Raw genomic sequence first — 20,926 nt, 5'->3', positions numbered from 1 at the left:
ACAATATGCTCAAAGTGCCAAGGAACATTATTCAAATGTCTGATTGATTGATTGATAAAGCACCAATAAGTACCTCATATTTAATCATTGTTGGTTACTGTTGTTGATTGACTACTCTGGGCTGTCCTGTTATTGGTAAAATAATGTTTTTTGGCAGTGCTAAGCAACCACAGCTTTGTTTTTGCTGCATCACTACCCCTGTTGTTGATATGTCCCGACAGCGGGACACCCCGCTGTGGTTTATTTTATACACCGTAATCAGTGATTAGTTATTAATTATATTTCCAGAAGGCAGATTTCACTCAGTTTAGTATTTAAAGTAGAAAGTCTACCGGCAACTAAATATCAAGGTATAACTAAAAACAACAACACATTCATCACACACACACAAATTCATACAGACAAGCCATGTCCCCGTTTGTCATTCTGTATCAGGCTGCCATTTAAAACTGTGTGTGCTTGTGTGTGTTTGTGTGTATTTGTTTTTGCGCGTGTGTGCATGTGTGTGTGTGTCCGTGTGTGTGTGTGTGTGTGTGTGTGCGCATGTGTGCGTGCATGTGCCTGAATGTGTGCATAGGTCTGTCTGGGGCATACAATTATTAAACATAGCATGTATAATGCAAGGTCACTGTTTGTGTTAACCTTTCTGGCCCTCCTTACAGGGGGCTTAGGAAACCATCACTTCCAAATTGCACTTTCCAGACATTACCCTCCTCCAGCCCCACGCCCTAACGCCTCCACCGGGGAGTCCCACTGGTGCTTCCACCATTAAGAGATGCATTGATGTTTTCCTAAATCAATGTTTAATTCTTAGAAACGTGTGGAGAATAAAGTACAAACTTTTTGGTCGCGTGATGAACCTCAGAACATTCCCTACCACTGGGAAAATTGGGCAAAAGTCAAATGGAAAACCAAATGAAGAAAACTATTTACTAAAAACTGGACGACCTATAACAAAACCTTGTTTTGCACAAAAAATACTGATATGGCTTTAATCATTAAAGTTGCTGTGGTTAAGATTTAAGAGCTTTATTTTGGTATAATTTGTTTAAAATGCCATAGCCATCAGTCATCATAAGTGAGCGAAGTGCACTGTGATAATATTTGTTCTGGATTATTTCAGACTGTTGCCGGCTCATTTCTGTCCTATCGGTACATCTCTTCCCTGATTAGATCAGGGAATCCATCTTGCCTGACAACCACAAGTGCGTGAAATACAACGCTTACCAATGGTAGGGAAACGTCAGGAGGGAGGGAACAGGGACGGACCATTTTATAGATGTTCAGTTTCAAAATCATGCTCTCTTCTACTCTTTTCTGAATCAAACTCTTCACAACTCTCCAATCCTACCGACGGCAGCTTTAAAACAGCAACACACAACAGAATAACAGGCAGTCAGTGATGAGTGAACATGGATGGGAGGGATGGTACGTACCTGTAGCCCAACACAGTGGCCTCCCCCGCACTCACGTCTGAGTCTCCAGTCAGCATTTTGAACGTGGTCGTCTTGCCTGCGCCATTCACTCCCAACAGGCCAAAGCACTGAAACAGAAGATGTGAAATCACCATAGCTATACTCCATAATAGCTCATAGCTAAACCATTTGATAAATAAAGCTAAGCTAAGCCTATGCAATAACTCCCTCTATAGCTAATGCTCCATATCTTCTTTGGACTCAGTTGATCAGTGTCATTTAAATAATTAGGTCATTTTTAATACTAATAGATGTTTTTCGTAAAATAAATAAATATTTGCTAAATTAAAAACAACAGCAAAATAAGGTTGGTGTGCAATAATGGACAGCAGATTGTTGTTGTTGTTTTGGACCTCAACAGCAGAGATGGCACTGACTCATTTTGTGACACACTCATAAAGTCATTTCTAGGAGGGATTTATTCATTCCTGTTGCTGCTGATAATGATTTTGATGAGACAACTTAGAGTGCATCAACATTATGCAATAAGCAATGAAGTGAATTAAGTGCTAAAACATTAACCATATTTTTTATTAAAAAACACCACAGAATAAGTATATTCTAAAAACGTTTTTATCGTGATTATCATCAATATTAGTTTTGTCTATAATAATAACAGCATTAGTTATGAAGTGAGAATATCGGTGATGGCTGTGGGTCTCTGTGCGTACCTCTCCTGGAGGGACGCCCACACATATTCGGTCCACCGCTGCCCTCTTTCTGCCCGCGTACGTCTGTGCACGGAGGGGACAGACAGACACACAACCGCACAGTTCACGACAAACAACAACCCTGAACGACTTTTCATAAAGCACTCTGTAGGAAATGATCTGCTATATTTTGCAGCTCTGAAAAAGGTACAGAAATGATCAATTATTTGATTATGAAGGTATTTTAATTATGTTAATAGGTTTAGAATATAGAGACATGGGCTGTGTTCCGATATCCATACTTCCATGAGTACACTTGCACGTACCAACACAGCTGATTCACTGATCATGGGTCTGCTACTTTAATGTACCAGGGCACGGGTACCAGACTCAACTTCATTGGTCTGTTATCCGTTTGCTGGTACATTAAAGGAGCAGACCCATAATTACTTTTATGAGCGACACCTGTGTTTGTCCAACGCTGACACCTCTGTGAAAATGGTCTATTGAAGGAAGAAATTGATTGTACATTTAGTACTCTCTGAACTGACCAGGGATTGTCAATAAAACGGTTGACTGTAAAGGCATGGGCGGTTCCTAATGTCTGCAATATGGGCAGTTGCTTTGGTATTTAGTTACAATGACTCAATACTACCCCGATAAGGCATGTGAGCAGGTGTCATTTGAATGCTGAAGGGACACTAGTGTCCTCACACTATTGTACACCACTATATATAAACACCATGAATAATACATGGATATGCAAGTACTCCATAGATGTAATTGAGTGGCATGTTCTTTGTCTTCATTGTCACATCCTTCTGCTCAGGTCCCAAAGGTACCATCTATCTAAATGTAACATTTGTCCTACTCTTTTATAGGATTCCTCTTTGTTGTGTCACACTTGTTGAAGCTTTACTTATTCACATCACTGACCTATTAAACTTGCTTTTGTGTTACTCACACAGAGAGAATGGGCTTTATCCACAGGCAAATCCATATTCTGGGCTTTTAGATACCATTACACTCATGCACCATGAGTCTGAAAGCAGCATCTCAGAAGGCAACCATTCAAATGTCAAACCATATTTGGTACATTCTGGCATTTAGTTATTTTTGTATGCATTACATATTATTACATGATGTATGTATATTGTTCTACGTGGAGACAGCGTGCTTTACCTTGCAGAGGTCCTTGATGTACAGGATGTCCCCCCTGCTCCCTCCCTCATAGATCCTCTTCCTCTCCTCCGCCACGTCCTCATCCTCGTCTAGGATGGGAGGTCGCTGGCGGTCGGACAACCTGGAGAGGGAGAATGTCGACCACGATGAGGCAGAGCACCAACATGGCTGGGCCTTGCTATGAAGCGTTGATCCGTATGATTATTATATTATCAAGGGTTTAAAAAAACAGATCTCATCTAGGACAGCGACAAACACCAGTGACAACACCAGAATACGAGACACATCAATATCAGCAATATAAAGATATCTATGAATCGATAGAGGCCATGTGATAGCCAAGGCATAAGAAAGGTCTCTGTTGGCGTGAAAGCGGTCTGGGAGCCAGGGCCTTACCAGTGGTCGAGGAAGAAGCGGTACTGGATAAGGAGATTTAGCAGGAAGAAGACAAAGCCCTCCACAGCCATGAAAGTCACATTCTTCCCCACAAAGTCCCAGCGGAACGGGTCCATTGTGTACTCCTCTCCTGGAAGGACAGGCAGAGTTAAGACGAGAGCCTCTGGAACGGCTGACTGAGTGGATAGGGAGAGCCAGAGAGATATACTCTGTACCCTGGATGAGGACAAGTGGGAGGGGGGGGGCGTTTGTTCAAAAGTAAAAGCACAAAATGAACACATTCTAAGGCTATCGTCACTATATTTAATATTGGGCACATTTTTATATATTATCTAAACAGTGATGGGTTTCTGTAATATTTACCTGGATCAAACTATTTAAAAACTAAAGCTTGGGTAAATAATTTGGGATACCATCCAGAATAAAACAGATTCTCCCAACATCCATGACTAGCTTGCTCGCTTTAGCATTAGGTCTGAAATGTTGGCCATCCAATCACGTAATGATTGGAGAGCAATCATTTCATATCCCCATATTAAATGATTGGCTCGATACAGGCATGGGTCCACCACCAATACCGTATTTTCTTCCTTTGTTTTGTTGGAGCATTTGATTTATCGATTGCTGTCAGGCTGAGAGAGAATGTCAAAAAAAAAAATGCTTCTAAAATAAATTGCCTGACCAAGCTAAATGATGAGGGAGAAAACATTTCATGTAATTCTCAAAACTGCCCCAAGTTTAGAATCTGATGCGTCTGCAAAACAAATAAAAAAACTGCTAGGTAGCCGTGGGAGAATCATGTAACCAAGATGTAAAGCTCGTACCGAATCTGGCGTAGACGTCAGTGACTGCCTGGTTCATGGCCATGTCTATGAGCCCCCGGCCCAGGCAGAAGTGAGGGAACAGCAGCAGCACCTTCTTCAGCCACTCGTTGAACGTCAGCAAAGACTACGTCAAAGAAGGCATGGAAGATAAATGCATAAACATTAGACCCACACACACACACACACAAGCGTTGGGGTACTACACAAACAAGGCTTGTGTATACAGCAGCCTACAAACTCAAGGGCCCCACCTGCAGTGAAGAAAGCCGAAGCAATATGTATAAGAATTCCCCAAAAATCATAATTTTGTGTGGATATGTGGATTAAAGTGACAAATCCTTCTCCTCCACGCACAAGAACAAACTCAAAAAAGTAAAAACAAACATACAAAAAAACCCACAAATGCACTTTTTCTTTACTTCTATGTTTGCAAACTTGAAAGTGCATCTGAATGCATTTGGAGGATGAATCAGTACATCAGCAGTACCCTGTTGTTTTCAAAGAGCTCCAGGATGAAGGTGATGGCGCTGCTGTTGATGCCGATGAAGAGGTTGATGCAGGAGAGTGAGACGTAGGCCGTGCTGGGCACACTGAACACGTAGGACATGGGGTACATCATGGGGGTCACCGACCACCTGGGGGACCAGGGAGAAGGGGATCAGAAATTCTGTGTTAGTTCATGACTGGCCTTCAACCTTCTTTTATATTCCTCAGAGGTTTTGATCTGACAATATTAAATTATTTTCTAGACATCCTTTTCACATTTCCTGCGTCTGCGTTAATTATTTTTCCTCTCTTATCTGAGCAAAAATAATGTTATTGATTTTTTTTTTTTTTTTTTAGAAAACTTTCAAATTGAATTAGTCTTTCCCTTGTCATCTTAGTCTGTGGTCTGTTTTTACCCTGCCAGCATTTTGTTGGTTTTTACTGTCTGTGTAGATATATATATTGGGTAAATCGGAGAACAAAGAGGGGAAAAAAAGCTGAAAAGTTACCCGTATAACAGCAGCAGTGTTATCAGGGCTGGCAGGTTGGTGGGGGAGGTGTAGCACTTTTTGTCGAAAGCCATGAAAATGCCCACGACCATCGCGGTGCTCAGAGAATAGTTGACCTGGGAACGGGCAGGGACATAATTCACCGCTTTAATAGAGAAAAAACATATCTAGTAATCACCATGCCATTGCAGGATTGATTTCTCTGATTGCAATCAGGAATCACACTGGGTTTACAATTACCATACTAAATCCTCATCACACCCTCATCAATTACCATACTAAATCCTCATCCTCATAAATCATGCCAAGAATAAGACGCCATGTTGAAAGTTAGTAGTTTGCATTGAATTAGAGACTCGTACATGCAAAATGTAATGCCGTTGTGTCAGAGTGTGACGGAGCATGTATTAATTGGCAAAACTCACTCAGCAACGCAATACCTACCAATTTCTCATTAACATTTTTAATTGAATGAAAAATATATGAAAGAGCTCAACCTACTAATAACAGGAACAAATTCCAGCTACAATGTTTTCTTTTTCCTTTACTGGCGATCCGTCTGCCGGAATAGTGTGTGTGTTTTTCAAACCCGTGTCTTCACTGAAACTGAGGTGGGTCGTGTTTCCAACTGGCGCCGCCATTCAGCCACTGTATTAGTTCCATCCCTGCTCTAAACCTTGGCACACGTCAGAGCGCCATCCATTGCCACCCATTATATCAAACACAGAACAAGACCTCTAAGCGGCTCGTCTGGTGTGCGACCCGCTTTACTTTGAAGCTCTGCTGTACCCGAGTCAGAATGGGACCAAGAGTGGATCCCAATGCCACGGACTCCCACACTTCCACACAGCACTTTTGCATGAAGAAACCTTCAAATAACCTTAAATAAATCCTACTTTTGACCCTTTGAACCGTTTCTGTATTTAAACAGGAAAAAAATTCTACTGAAATGCCCGCTTCACAGGATCCCTATTCTGAAATGTAACATGTGCCGCTGGAAGGAAGCACGGTGGCACTGCGCCACTATTCCATCTTTTGGAATGAACCCTGATGCATATTTAAATTCTCTGACATTTCTGACGGCCTCAGGGGAGCATTGGGAAACCAGAATGAACCAAACTAAAACAAGGGCCCGCTGGACTCCTAAGATGTCCCATCCTCCACGGCCTCACCATGTCCCAGAAGAAGTTGGCCACCCAGTAGACCAGCGGGCTGACCCCGCTGACGAACTGCAGGTGCTTGGCCTTGGTGGCTCGCTCCTGGATGAGGTAGAGGACGAAGCTGGCCGGGATGAAGGACATGGCGAAGATGACGCAGATGGCCACCACAGCGTCCACCGACGTGGTCAGCCTGGGCGAGAGAGGGGAGGGAAGGGTTCCAACATGGCAGATTTAGAAGATAATCAAAACACATTTCAGCCAATTTTTGAGTCAAGGTCATCATTTGTAATTATCAAAATATATTTGATAATTAAACCAGAATGACAAAAAAAAACACGTTTATTTTAGAAAAACACATTGCCATTCTCAGGTCTCGAGCCTTTGAATCCCATTCGAACCGTTATACTTCATAACATGAATATTCTTTTCAATTTCAGTTGAATCCAAAGCGACGAACACAGCATGAACCGACCATACAGGAGCAACCTCAGTTGACAGCTTCACAATAAGAGCGCAGGCTGGCACGCAGGGCGCCTGGGCCACTCACACGGTGACCTCGGACAGCTGCTCCTTGGTGAGGTTCAACGGGTGGTTGACGGCGGTGATGCCGTACTCCACGGGGTTGGCAGCGGATGGCAGGAAGGCCCTGAGGATGGCGTTGTTGGCCACGTTCATGAAGGACGCCATGGCGTGCCAGCCCTTGTTGTTGTACCACACCTGAGGAGGGCCCAAACAGGGACGGGAATGTACTCATTGTATCGGATAATATGTTGGGTTTTTTGTCGCTTTTTTTTTTTCAAAGTACCAAAAGTATCAACATATTGACATCAATACAATTGTATGTATTTTTATTGTTTCTTTTATATAAGAAAAGAATCATCAACCTCTGAAGAAGCATAATATTTAAATGTAATATTAACTCAAAAAAGTATAATGTGATAAATGGAATCATTACACCGATCCAGCTTTATAGAGGGACATTTAACATACCTTTGCTCTCAGAAAGTACCAGAAGGAATTCAACCATATTCAACCTTATTACTCACTTTTATATTGAATTCACTCTCCATGTAGCGCAGGAACGGCCCGATGTCCCTCAGAGCACGTTTAGCATAGGCACCCTATGAAGAAAACATTACTGTGGTCATCCAACTAGCTACTTTAGTTGATGGTTGTGTTAAAGGGGAGGCTACCCTCTGATTCCTCTCCTTAAGATGGCCTACTAGCCTACTAAGGTATCTTAATTAATTGCCTTCAAATTTGTGATGGTTTAATGAGGTAAGGACGTGTTGGATCATCCAAGTGCAGCTCTTGTGTATGGCTCAACACCGTCCCCATCAGGTGAGAGGAGGACACGCACGCAATGCATCTTTTAAGTAGCAATTGAATAAATAAAAACATATTTGAGTATGCATCTCCACTTCGGACAATTTTTAGATGCCATGAGTAAAACTGAGCTTAAACAATGATGGGGGCGTTGAGCCTCAGAGATGTTCTTGGAAGACCCGACCCATCCCAACCTCATCTAACTGTAAAAATAAACACTTAACAGCAATGATATGCTATGATACCCTGCTAAGACAATAGATGCTCAACAATCATGAGGTTGTGATTAGTCCAATCTCGGCCCCCCCGAAAAGGGTGGGAAAACCTGACTTTGCTACCGGGTGTTTTTAAAATTGAAACAAGATAGTGTCTGTTATACATAGAGCTAGTACAGGTGAGACAACAATACAAGGCTTTGTTAAGCTTAATATAAGAACTGTTTTAGATGCTATTTCTTGAACATGTACCCCTGTGATGTTCATCATCCGGCCCACTTGCTTCAAGGTGTTCTGAATTTCTCTGGGGTCCAAGTCCAAGATGGGGAGCTGTCCACCAACGGACAAACCTCCGTATCTGCAGACACGGTGGATGGATATGCTCACCAACAGGCAACACTGTTGTAAAGAAGTAGTACGTATCACATCCACTAGGGGGAGACACGGTACAAACCGTTAAATGATTACCTTTGTTCGTTCACCCAGTACTTGCTCTTCAAACTGTGAAAAGATTGCAGTGAAACAATCACAATCATGCGACTCACAACACACAGACACAGAGACAGAGAGAGAGAGAGAGAGCTAGAGCGAGGGTGAAAGATGGAGAGAGAAAAGACAAATTGAGAAGAACATCGATTTATAAACCCCCAATTTTCAAACCAATCAAACCATATTCTAAAGCACTAAAGTGCCAAAATGTATCTTCCTGTACATGTATCTGTTCATCTGTACGTTTAAAAATCTATCTTCCCACATTCTACTACAGCTACGACGATCCCGATGATGATCACAATGAAATAAGTACATGTTACATAAAATGAACACACAAATGATACATTTGAAATAAAAAGTATATCTTCATGACCAGGTACACAAGGAGCCATGTGCGGACATGCACTGTACATGAAACACACAAAGCGCCACCCGCCTGGTTCTGATGAGGCCGGGGTAGGTCTTGACCAGGTAGTCGGATATATTGTGCCCGGTCAGGTCTAGCATGACGTCCCCCGTGGGCTCTGTGCGTTGGCGGGGGGGCCTGCCCCCGGCCCCCAGGGGACACACGGGCATCATGGTCAGCCTCTTTCCCTCGCTGCACTGGCAGGCCGGGGAGGGGTTCCCCTCGTGCCACTCAGGGCTCAGCAGGATGTTGCTGACCAGCGGGGAGACGTCCGGGTAGGCCCACGACGAGGTGTTGCCGCACGGCATGCTGGGTAGAGAGATCGGAACGGACAAGGGGATAGGATAGAATGGGACACATTGGAATCTGTTCATTTGTGAATGAATTAATGTATAGATCTATGTCTAGACTCATTAAGATGATGTATGATTTATTTGAAGTGTCTTTGAGCCTGTGTTGAGCGTGTCATGGATTTATTATTCATTATTGTAATGTGTTCATATATATATATATATATATATATATAGAATGTGGAACATAGAAAAGTGAGGTGCATATGTTGTGCTCCCACATGATTATGGATCTACCTGCAGTTCCTGGTGAGACCCGCCAAGGCTGCTCAGAATTGATCGGTGATGGGCTGGCGAGACACTGTTTACTAACCATAACCATCTGTAACCTTACCCTAAACTAAATTATGTCTAACCTAGTAACTTAACCATGAACTAATACCTAACATAAACGCCTCTAACCTAGCGATATTTCACCTAAAATCTAAACTTCTCACCTGATACCCAACTTAACCACCCTCAACCACCTCCCCTCCCCAGCCAATAACATCTAGATTCAGGGCAGTGTGGGCGGGTCTTACCAGGACAGTAATGGTGCAGTGGTGTCAGGCTGGGGTCACCCACCTGAGAGGCTCTCCCTGCAGGCAGCGAGTGCCCAGCCCCGGGCTGCCCAGCAGGCTCTCTGTGAAGCGCTTCATCTTGGGATCGAACGGCCGCTCATTACTTCAATAAACAACAACAACAACAAAGAGGAGACAGGACAACAATGTAATACAGTTTGGATAAAAACAATTGACTTCATGTGTGTGTAATGTTGGGGGAATAAGCGTGACGATCAAGTTATTCAATCGAATGGACTCAACTCTAATTGGATCAGATACAAACCAAACTGATTGAATCAAATGTAAACTCAAAAGGTTATCTAGACACTGTACCTAAGACAAATCTTAAAGAAGGGGTTTCATGCAATCAGACTGTGTGCTTTTGGCATCAGGGTGGGTGTAATGGGGGTCATGATGTGTGTTTTGGGGGTCAGGATGTGCGTTCTGGGGGTCAGGATGTGTGTTCTGGGAAGTCAGGTGTGTTCTTGGGGTCAGGTGTGTTTTGGATGTTGGATTGTGTGTTCCAGAGGTGAGCTGTCTTTTAGGGGGTCAGGATGTTTGCCTGGGGGTCCAACCTGAAGAAGGTGAACTGCGGTCCGTACAGCCAAGGGCTGAGGGTGAGCCCTGGGTACTCTCCGAACGGGGGGACGATGGTGGTGAAGACGAGCGCTATCAGCACAAAGCTGGCTGGGAGGACCACCTGGTACAGCGACCAAAACACTGGCAATTACACCCTTCCACCGTCACAGCTGTCCATGTAGCTTAACCTGCACTTCATACTTGTTCTTGATTTATTTATGAAAGTGTAAGAAGTAATTGCCTAATCCTAATCCTAATCTAACCTAATCCTTTTAAATTAATATTCATAATTACTTACTCAAATGAAAACACTTAACACGTTTTAATGAAAATCTATTAAAATGAAAATGAAAATGAATTAAAATAAAAAAATTCAAAATTCAAATTCAAAATATCTAAGGTTATACCATATAATTGAAGAAGGCAAATACGTTCCTTGCAATCCTTATTCTACAACAACATAGTCAACCATAAAACTGACGGAGGATACAGGTTCTATCCAGCGTGAACTCAGTCACTGACTGTATCATCATCACTAGCCATCAATAGCTTCCCTACCTGTGCCAGGAAGTCCTTCTTACAGCGCACGGCGTGGTGGAACCTCTTCACCAGAAGGGCATGGAACTGCTTCAGGACCAGCCTGCAGCCTTTCACCTGTCTGGAGCCCCGCCCCTCGTTGCTGTCAGAGGCCCCGCAGGAGCCCCCGTTGTCCTGAGCCTCCCCATTGGCTTCTGCAGCAGTCAATCAATACAGATCACAATAAGCAAGAAGGGTTCTAGTTGGAGTAACGAATGAAAGTGAAACATAAAGGAGTATGGATACCAGTGTTTCCCACACATAGGCCAATGTGTGGCCAACTCCACCCCCCCCCCCCCGTCAACAATTCCACCCGCGGTTATAACGTAAGCATTATAAGCAGCGGCGGTTTTAGGCACGGGCGAAAAACGAGACACACAAGGAAGAAAATGATCTGCGCATTTTCTATTATCGATAATACCCCCCCCCCCCCCCCTCAACAAATCCGCCACACATTGCTACCTGGTCTGTGGGAAACACTGGATACACTTAACTATGCGTGTAATTGTTGTGGCTAGCTAAGCCTAAGGCAACGATGGTACACAAACATTTCTTTAAATAATTGTCAGAATGCAAATCTGTGTTCAGAACTAATCCAAGCCCATGTGGACCATGGATTTGTTTTAAATCTCTGTTAAGCATAGCTAATATTTTAATCCTCTTAATCCACTCAAACAGTAGTCTGGGGTGTAGTTACTCCCCAGTAAACGTGTATCCATAAAGAGCAGCAAGCATTTGCTGGTTTTCGATTCTGTCCTATGCAAAGCTGTCAGGTAGATACAGTAGTAGCAGTAGACATTGTAGTATACAGCAAATGTCTCAGTAGATTCAGGCAAAGCAAGCAGGCTTTATACGAGTTGCTATCTATAGTCTAGGCTGTCTGACCTTCCACGACCTCTGCAGCGCATTTGTTGCTACCCTTCCGTTGACGTAACATCCACTGCTCTAGAGGTCACAGCATGCAGGTACAGACACCAGACACAGATCACAGACATAACTAGAGGTTTAACACAGACACCAAACAGCACCAATACACTGATGAACACATTGAGGCTAAACACGGATACAGTTGACACACAATATTTCAAAACATACAAAACCCACAAAATTATTGGGGAGAGATTATCGTCAGTATTTACCAGGAGTCTTTCCGTTGGTCGCTGCCTCTCCGTCCGAAGTGACCTTTATGAATATCTAGGATAGAAGAATTACACCATATCAGACTAGCTCTCGTTGCTCAAGAACACAAGGTAACAAGTTTCTAATATGTTGAATATTTTGTGACAAGTGGAACATGAGCAACAATCTGGCAACAAATGAAGAGAAGAATGATGGAGATAGCCGAGCATAGCAAGGTCCACCGGATTGACGTTTATGTCTGACAACATAGGAGAAAATTAAGCTTTCCATCTATACATAAAACCTATTCATTGGTATTTCTAAACGTATAACCTGACATCATATTCTGTTGCTCAAACGCCCAAAGACAGAAAACATTTCCAGTTGAAATTATCATACCAACTCCTAATTGTGTTCCTACACAAAACATAAAATGACTACATAACCAAACCAAACCAATGCATCAAACATGAATAATCCTGCTGGATCCCTCCCTACTCTACCTCCTCCAGCGAGGTGTCGGAGATGCCGAAGCTGCTGAGGCCCATGTCCCCCAGGGTCTCCTCCAGCTCCCGGAAGAGGCTGGCATAGGCCCGGTGCTTGAAGCCCTTGCTGGGCAGCAGGTAGGTGAGCTCCTGGCCGATGCTCTCGATCAGCTTGGCCTCCGGGACGTGGTGGTGGATCAGGCTGGTGATGCTGTCTATGTCCCCTGGTGGTGGAAGAGGAGGAGGAGGAGGGGGATGTGGAGGTGGACAATGACGATGAAGAGGTGGAGGTAGAAGAGGAGGAGGATGTGGAGGATGAGAAGGTGGAGGAAGTGGAGGAGGAGGATTTTGAGGAAGAATAGTAGCATGAAGGAGGACGATGTGTCAGAAAAAAATTAGATTAGCAAAAAGACTGAAGCAGAAATTAGAAAATTCATGGTCCTTTTGAAATGAACAGAGTCAAACTGCAAGTGTACGCATTGATTCTATAGGTAGAAGTTAGGGTCACGAGAGTGTAGTGTCGAGGGTGTTAGATAACTAGCAGCAAGGGTTTGCATCCCCCATGTCCACAGCCTGTAGGTATCCTTGATTGAGCTGCCTGACCACTACCTCTGTTTTTTTTTCCTGCAAAAACACACTCACCGTCAAGGGCTCTGTCTATGTGCTGGGAGAGGTTCTGGGACTCGTCCTTATACTTGGTGCAGAGGGAGCACGCACAGGAGCAATCTGATGCACAGTCACATTCATTCTGACCAGCACAGCAGGCAAGGAGAAAAAACAACAAGGTATACCTTTAGATGAGGCATAGTACGTTACACTATGTAATGAGATAGAGAAACTATGAAATTTTCTTTGAAGCATTTCAATTGTTAAATGGTTAATGGTTAAATGGTAGACAGAAGAAGACAGAAGATAGAGAAAACGTATAGACACATATGTAAATAGTAGACATACATCTCAGGAAACGTGAAAAACAATGTCCCAGTGCCCTCTTGTGGCGTTGTTTAGGACTGCATATGGGTCACACGTATAAAGCAAAAAATCTTGCTTGCTTCTCTGCCTGTTATCTATCTTTATTTTTGACAGCTACCTTCCTCAATTCAATAAAAAATAAATCAAAGACTTCCAGCCCACCGAACAGCCTTTCCCAGCCAACCACGTGGACAGAAAACCAAGGGCTCGGCCCGCCCAGCGGAGCTCACCTCCTTCCGCCGGAGGTCCCTCATGCGCCGCACCAGCGTGAGGTAGAAGCCCACACCGAAGTAGTTCTTGAGGAAGAGCGGGGAGCCGCAGCAGTGCAGCTGGCCCTGGGACAGGATGGCCACACGGTCGCTCAGCAGGTCCGCCTCGTCCATGTGGTGCGTGGACAGGATCACCGTGCGGCCTGTGAACGGGGGGGGGGGGGGCACCGAGGGGGGGGGGGGGGGTGGTCCAAGAGATGGGGCTCATGGGGCTGCATGACTTAACCGTGACGTGGCACGATGGTCTAGGGAGGGTGTCCATGGGCTAGGGCAGGGATAGCCCATTGTTATTCTATGGTTGTGAATATTTGCTATTTTGCACTAGTGTCCGTAAGTTGTTCATACAGTTTATCTTTCGTTATACTATTATAGATACTTTTATTGTTTTGTTATTGTTTTGACCCATTCATTTTTACTTTTGCTATTGGTTGTTGATAAAGTGTTCTTTTTAAATCTAAAAATTGTTTGTTAAAGCCAAATCTATCTAAGTTTGATACAGGAATTGCCAATTGACCCGATCAAAAACCTTTTCGGCTATTGATTTGTTTTTATCTCTTATATCTTAACTTGTAACCACGTGGCTGGAGTCCAGAGGAAGTTTGCCATAACACATAACACACTTCACTCACTCCTTTATACTTGGGTTTACGTTTGTGATTTGATAAACTTGAATCTTGATGTAATGTTAAAGCTTACATTAAATCAGTAATGATTGCTCGTCCGACTTTGCTTTAATTAAATGTGTTTTGATTTGAGTCTCATGGTTCTGATGTATTTGTTTTACTACCATTGGCCATTGCTATAGAACCAACGGCAAAAATAGATTAGATATTACAGCTTTAAGGCCCTCAAAACCCAATTTGACTGGTTTAGTTATATGGTTAGAAGAGGAAGTTTTCCTCTTCAGTTTTTTCAGTTGTATCCTTTTGTATTATATTTGAATTGTAATATGTATATCAAGTTAAATTACATTATATTATATTATATTATGAATATTAGATTATATCAAGTTATATTTATCACATTACATTATTTGTTTATTTTATGCATCATGCAATGGATATGTTCATCATTAATAGACAACGAACACATGAGACTACTGTACACTCTGAACACTTGGGATGAGGAACTATATGGTTGAACGTCTCTCACCGTTTCGGTACTTGAGCAGCAGGTCCCAGATAGAGCGTCTGGAGTAGGGGTCCACCCCCGACGTGGGCTCATCCAGGATCACTATCTTGGAGCCCCCAACAAACGCCATGGCAACAGACAGCTTCCTCTGCATACCGCCTGTGCAGGTTTTAAAGACAGGAAGGGACAGACCATATTTAAGTTGTGTGAAGTGTAAATTAGGGGCAAAGCACAAGAGAAAAAGCCTATGTCGTATACATGGGCATTTGAAACAAACAAAAACATTGTCTTGGTTAATTTATGCTCTTATAATTAAATCAAATAGAATACATAATTGTTAATTTTCTTTAGCCGTTTTGCAGTTGTCAAACATATGCAATTTAATAATTTAATTATCAGAGAGAACAATAACAAGCTACAAAAATAGACATAATTGCTAACTGAACAAATTTGACAAAGATTGTTCTAAAAGAAAATATTAGAGGAATAATAACAAGCTACATAAATATACATAATTGCTGGTTGAATGAATTTAACAAAGACTATTATAAAAAATAATATCAGCGGAATAATAACAAGCTACATAAATATACATAATTGCTGGCTGAAGAATTTAACAAAGATTATTATAATTGTTTTATCGTGGGAATAATAAGAAGGTTTAGAAATATACATAATTGCTGGCTTGAAAGAATTGTACAAAGATTTATACTTTTATGATCAATCCATTTCAGAAGCAGTGGCATTAAAACACAAATCCAATAGAAAAACAAAATTCTTCCCCAAAGTACGGTGCTGAATACCAACACAGAAAAAGCTATACGGGAGGGGGGTGGCGGCCCTTACCCGAGAGGTTCTGGGCCTCGTCGTCCCGCTTGTGGGGCAGCTCCAGGTCCTCCAGCATGCTCTCCACCTCCCCCTGCGCCTCCTCCTGGGAGCGGCCCTTCAGCAGGGAGTAGAACAGGATGTGCTCCTCCACGGTGAGGCTGCACAGCAGGGGACAGGGTATAGGGGTTAGGACGCCGTGCTCGCCCGCACACAGGGACTCAGAACACCGGTGGTGAGCGTACAATCGATGACAACTCAGGGTTTAAACCTGAGTTGATGGGATACAATCAGAATGAGAGAAATTCATTGCATTTATATGGTGCTTGTCAAGTGCTTGACATAGTGAGTGTGGGTCTGTGTATGTGTGTGGGAAGGAAGTGAATTCATCCACTCACACCAACAATGTACTATCATACTTGTTTCTGGAGGAAAAACAAACATCTTACACAATCCATAGCATCCCCATGCATCCTACTGATCAATTCCTAAATAGTGATTGATTAATCGCAAAGGAAATTATCAGTCACATTGCCCTGCTCAATAAGGAAGGTAATACCCTAGTCAAACTTGTGTTATCACTGAGATAACTATTTTCAGAAATCTTAGCCACATTAACAGAAGGAAATCCCCTAAAAAAATAAACTAGGTTGGTTGGGTTGAGATGGAAGTCGAATGCCCAGCACTCACTGATTGAAGAGGATGTTGTGTTGAGGACACATGCCCATGGAGGTCCGGATCTCGTCCATCTCCGTCCGGATATCCCGTCCGTTGATGAAGGCTGTGCCCGAGGTGGGGGGGTAGAGGCCGGTCAGGATGGACCTGGAGAGGGAAAGAATCCATGAAGAAAAAAGAGAGGGAAGAAATGGTATTAAAAGAAATTGACAACAGAAAACAAAATTAATAAAAGTATCACATAACAATTGACTGAATGAATCCCATTAAACACTGCTGACAGCGTCCTAAGGGACACTGCTGCTGTGTTGGCTGTGTACTCACATGGTGGTGGTCTTGCCGGCGCCGTTGTGTCCCAGGAAGGAGGTGATCTGGCCCTCATAGAATGCGATGGTGAGGCCGTTGACGGCGGGACGGGAGCTGCCTTTGTACACCTTGACCAGGTCCTGGATCTGCACCCCCATCACCAGGCCCACTGGCTCGGGCTCAAAGAACAGCTGACCTGTATCGTTTTGGGAGATAATAAAACAATGCGAGATGATATCTTCATCTTGTAGCCAGCATCTATTTACGATTCACTTTAAGTCAACTTTAAAGGCTTATGGATCCACGTTGACGCAACGCAAGGGGGTTTACGGTCCCATTAAGTCCTTGCGGACCCTCCTTGGGTCCACCGCCAGACGTGCACCTTCTAAAAATTGCAACCTTGCATCAAGGCGATGCAGCAGCAAGGGCTGATTGGTCTGCTACCGTAAACCTGAAGCGACTGCATGGTCATTGCGTTGTGTCAAGATGGAAACATAACTAAGCCTTAAGTCATTAAGCAGACAAATTTCATCCAAAGCAACTCAGAGTGGTTCCAGACCCAGGCCAAGGGAAGTGGGGCGGTCAGGCCTCCAGGACCTCCACCATCATGCATCTCTTACCGGCGTCGCCCTGCCGGTTGGTCGGCTGCTCCTCCTGGTTCTCCTCCTCCTGCTGCTGTCGTCTGAGCTGCTCCCTCTGCTTCTCCAGCCGCTCCCTCTTGTCCTGGTGCTTGCAGGTGTGCCGGCTGGCCGAGCCGTTGCAGGGTAAGGTCTCTGGGTTGCCCAGGCTCTCCATGTCCTTCTCCTGCTCCTCCTCCGCCACCGCCGCCTCCGGCCTCTCAGGGACTGGAGGGTACAGAGGGGTGGGATGAGACGCATGAGACACACGATGGGGAAGGGGGAAATTAGCTTAGAGGACTGTCAGATTTAATGCCCCTTAAATCTGAGGGAGTATTAAGGAAACAGGGCTGTGACATTGCCGTGTTCACGTGACTTTACATCTTAAATACTTAATTATTAGCAGAGTGACTTACAATGTAAAAGAAAGAACATATAACTCATGACATCACTTTTGTTTTTTAACTTCCCGACGTTTAAGCCGAAGTCGAATGAGACCTAACACGTGTATTCCAGGGAGAGAGGCTTACTGTCATAAGTCATATCTGGGACCTGTGGATCAGGTTTGTGCCAGTATGAGGGCTGTAACAGGAAGTAGAATGGTCGCCCGATTCCATATTGACCTGCACGGCAGAAGTAAGTCAGAATTCATCGCCATGTACATACACAGACTTACATCCATGCATACATGTCATAACAAAAAGATCCATGTCAGGAAGTCATTGAACAAACACACATAACTCTTGCACAACAATATCAACACATTAAGCGATTCCACATAATTTTGTTTTTCAATGTAAAAATTTATTTCAATGTATGAACACAAAGATATGAGACCTGGGAAGACGTTGTCGAGGTACCAGGCCAGCGCGCCGTACAGCACGGCGTCCAGCATCATCATGCCGATGGAGGTCATGAAGGAGTAGGAGTCCCCCTCCAGCGGGCTGCTCTGGATGTTGTCCCACTGCAGGCCCAGGCCCTGCTCCTCGTAGCGGGACAGGTACTCTGTCCCGAAGCCGAAGGCCACGGGGGACAGGAGGCTCTGGACACAGATGGGACAAAGTGTGGGTCACCAGGGCAACGGAAGCATGGGATACGGTCAGAGAAGAAAAGAGGGCCACCAGTGTTTAAAAATGAGGGATTGTAATTTACAGAACGTCTTATGCCGCCGGACGGCGTGTCCGCACATACATATGCCCACACACACAAACACGCAGAGGACTCTCTCTCTGTCTCTCTCTCTCTCACTCTCTCTCAGTAACACGGGTGTTGGATGGTGTGAGAGCGTGCACATACATACAGAACACACAGGAAACAAACACACAACAAACATACACAGACAAACACACACACACACACACACTAACAAACGTACACAGAACACGTGCATTCCCACACACACACACACACACTCAACAACGAGGGGACGGGCTGTGGCGGTGGGTGGGTGTCAGAGAGCTTACGGCGGCCAGCTTCATCTGGCGGGTGATGCGGTCCTGCCAGGCGGAGCAGAGCAGGTGGGGCAGGTAGAGGGTGAAGTAGATGATGCCACTGCAGGCCGCCGCCAGGTTGGCCTTGTTGAAGAAGACGCTGAGCAGGAAGCACTGCATGATGGTGGCCACCGTGAAGGTCAGCAGGAAGAGGAACACCAGCACGGGGTCGCTGTAGTTCAGCACCTTGCCTCCCTAGGAGGGGCAGGGCAGAGAGGGGCGCCGCACCACATGAGGCCGATAGAGCATTAGCTGAAGTGAGAAACGTCACTGAATGCCATGCGGTGATTCTTCAGGAACATTGAGGTAATTCATGTGCTTAGTGATGTTCACTTTTGATGGTGAAGGGTGGGTGGGGAGGTGAGGAGAGGAGACGGGGGACAGGAGAGGAGAGGAGAGGAGGTCAGAGGAGAGGAGAGGAGGCAAGAGGATAACAGAGGAGAGGAGAGGAGAGGAGAGGAAGGGAGAGGAGAATAATCGATTGACTCCACACATGGTTGTTGTGTAACTGGTTAATAATCACCAGGTTTGGTTAACTTATGTAAACCGAGACAAGGCTTAGTGCAAAAAGCTGATCAGCATGCCAAAATGAAAAAATAATGTTCAGATTCAGTCATATTCATTCAAAAGCTGCAGTAAATAGCTATCCCACCAGAGGGCACCATTGCACACAAACAAAGACAACAACGGCACAACTGCAATGTACTTCATACTCCCATCTCTCTATCCCGCCAAATACCACCATATGGTGGTATTTGATTATAATCAATACCCCACTCCCCCCCCCCCCAACCCCAACTACCTTGAATAGCCGCCCACCCCGCCCTCCTCCCCCTCTCACCATGATGATGGCGGTGAGCAACGCGGTGCTGGCGGTCATCATGATGAAGCTGTCGATGAACCAGGTGTACCAGATGACCCCGTTGGCCACGCCCATGGCCTTGAGGGTCTCGCGGAGGCGGAGCTCCTTCTCCAGCACGATGCTCTTCACCGTCATGGACACCGAGTAGATCCAGGCCAACACCATGAAGATGGGGAAGCAGCGGTTCAGCGTGATCATGAAGCTGGAAGGGAGACGGAGAGTGATGAGCCACGAGGCCAACGTACTCCTAAGGAGGTGAACGTCAAAGGAGGCGGAGCTAGCCCCCCGCAGTGTTGCGGACAGCTCGGATTGTCCACCTTGAAGAGCGCTCAAGGTTCATACAATTTCTAACTTTGACCCGGTCGACCATTGCCCCCTCAAAGCGAATCCATTCAGATTACAGCTGTTTGACGCAACAGAATCAACAGCTTTGTTAATTAATCAATCCATGCGTTTCAAGCTCTCGTATGGTGGCAGGCTGTGCCAAACCTGGCCCCCGTCATAGACGGTTGAGATAAAAAAAAACAACTGCTGTTTTCGTTGGATATTATTCGATGGATTTGTATGATGTGAATACACCTGTGCTTGATTCTGACAGGTAGAGTATGATCTTCCTTTGCATGGAGGCTACAAGACACTTTCAAAAAAACACATTTTTTTTAAATGAAACTATAGATGTTCTTTGAATGTCCTGTATATGGATCCATCTTCCGTAATTGTTGATAGAAATTCAATAAATCGACTTCATTACATAGGCAAAGGAGACCGAACTAGGAGCTGAGCCCCCATTTCCTCCTTTCTGATAACCAGGTGCAGGCTGACTGCTTGCCAAACACAATATTACAATAGAATTAGGTCATGCCAAACCAAAATCGTTTCTGATAAACGCTCTGATGAGCCAATAGTGCAGATTTCCCCAGCTGTATGTCATCATCCTAGCATATTTATTCATCCAAAATTGATGGGTTTCCATTAATACATGAGCTCTGAAGTCAGTACATGTGTAA

At 44.4% G+C, this 20,926-nt stretch overlaps 1 protein-coding gene across 1 annotated transcript in view; it reads right to left on the bottom strand.

Annotated features, from left to right (window-relative positions):
* Positions 1–20,926, bottom strand: part of LOC311361309 (retinal-specific phospholipid-transporting ATPase ABCA4-like) — a gene marked incomplete at both ends in the record, with an annotated part of 44,208 nt that overhangs the window by 7,333 nt on the left and 15,949 nt on the right. Inside the window, 30 exons of the mRNA XM_084481480.1 lie at positions 1,437–1,543; positions 2,147–2,209; positions 3,308–3,428; positions 3,704–3,833; positions 4,528–4,651; positions 5,015–5,162; positions 5,523–5,638; positions 6,695–6,872; positions 7,230–7,399; positions 7,729–7,803; positions 8,476–8,581; positions 8,692–8,724; positions 9,152–9,430; positions 10,036–10,134; positions 10,589–10,713; positions 11,151–11,323; positions 12,087–12,113; positions 12,308–12,362; positions 12,791–12,996; positions 13,415–13,520; positions 13,975–14,156; positions 15,166–15,303; positions 15,991–16,130; positions 16,660–16,791; positions 16,969–17,146; positions 17,571–17,795; positions 18,098–18,190; positions 18,405–18,609; positions 19,031–19,252; positions 19,899–20,121. Coding sequence (XP_084337606.1) covers positions 1,437–1,543; positions 2,147–2,209; positions 3,308–3,428; positions 3,704–3,833; positions 4,528–4,651; positions 5,015–5,162; positions 5,523–5,638; positions 6,695–6,872; positions 7,230–7,399; positions 7,729–7,803; positions 8,476–8,581; positions 8,692–8,724; positions 9,152–9,430; positions 10,036–10,134; positions 10,589–10,713; positions 11,151–11,323; positions 12,087–12,113; positions 12,308–12,362; positions 12,791–12,996; positions 13,415–13,520; positions 13,975–14,156; positions 15,166–15,303; positions 15,991–16,130; positions 16,660–16,791; positions 16,969–17,146; positions 17,571–17,795; positions 18,098–18,190; positions 18,405–18,609; positions 19,031–19,252; positions 19,899–20,121 — 4,179 coding nt within the window. The remainder of the gene's footprint in view (positions 1–1,436; positions 1,544–2,146; positions 2,210–3,307; positions 3,429–3,703; positions 3,834–4,527; positions 4,652–5,014; positions 5,163–5,522; positions 5,639–6,694; positions 6,873–7,229; positions 7,400–7,728; positions 7,804–8,475; positions 8,582–8,691; positions 8,725–9,151; positions 9,431–10,035; positions 10,135–10,588; positions 10,714–11,150; positions 11,324–12,086; positions 12,114–12,307; positions 12,363–12,790; positions 12,997–13,414; positions 13,521–13,974; positions 14,157–15,165; positions 15,304–15,990; positions 16,131–16,659; positions 16,792–16,968; positions 17,147–17,570; positions 17,796–18,097; positions 18,191–18,404; positions 18,610–19,030; positions 19,253–19,898; positions 20,122–20,926) is intronic.

This window comes from Micromesistius poutassou, assembly GCF_964030765.1.
Source record: "Micromesistius poutassou genome assembly, chromosome: 16".
Taxonomy (NCBI): domain Eukaryota; kingdom Metazoa; phylum Chordata; class Actinopteri; order Gadiformes; family Gadidae; genus Micromesistius; species Micromesistius poutassou.
The sequence above is the reverse complement of the archived record's forward strand: the minus strand, read 5'-3'. Positions and strand labels throughout refer to the sequence as shown.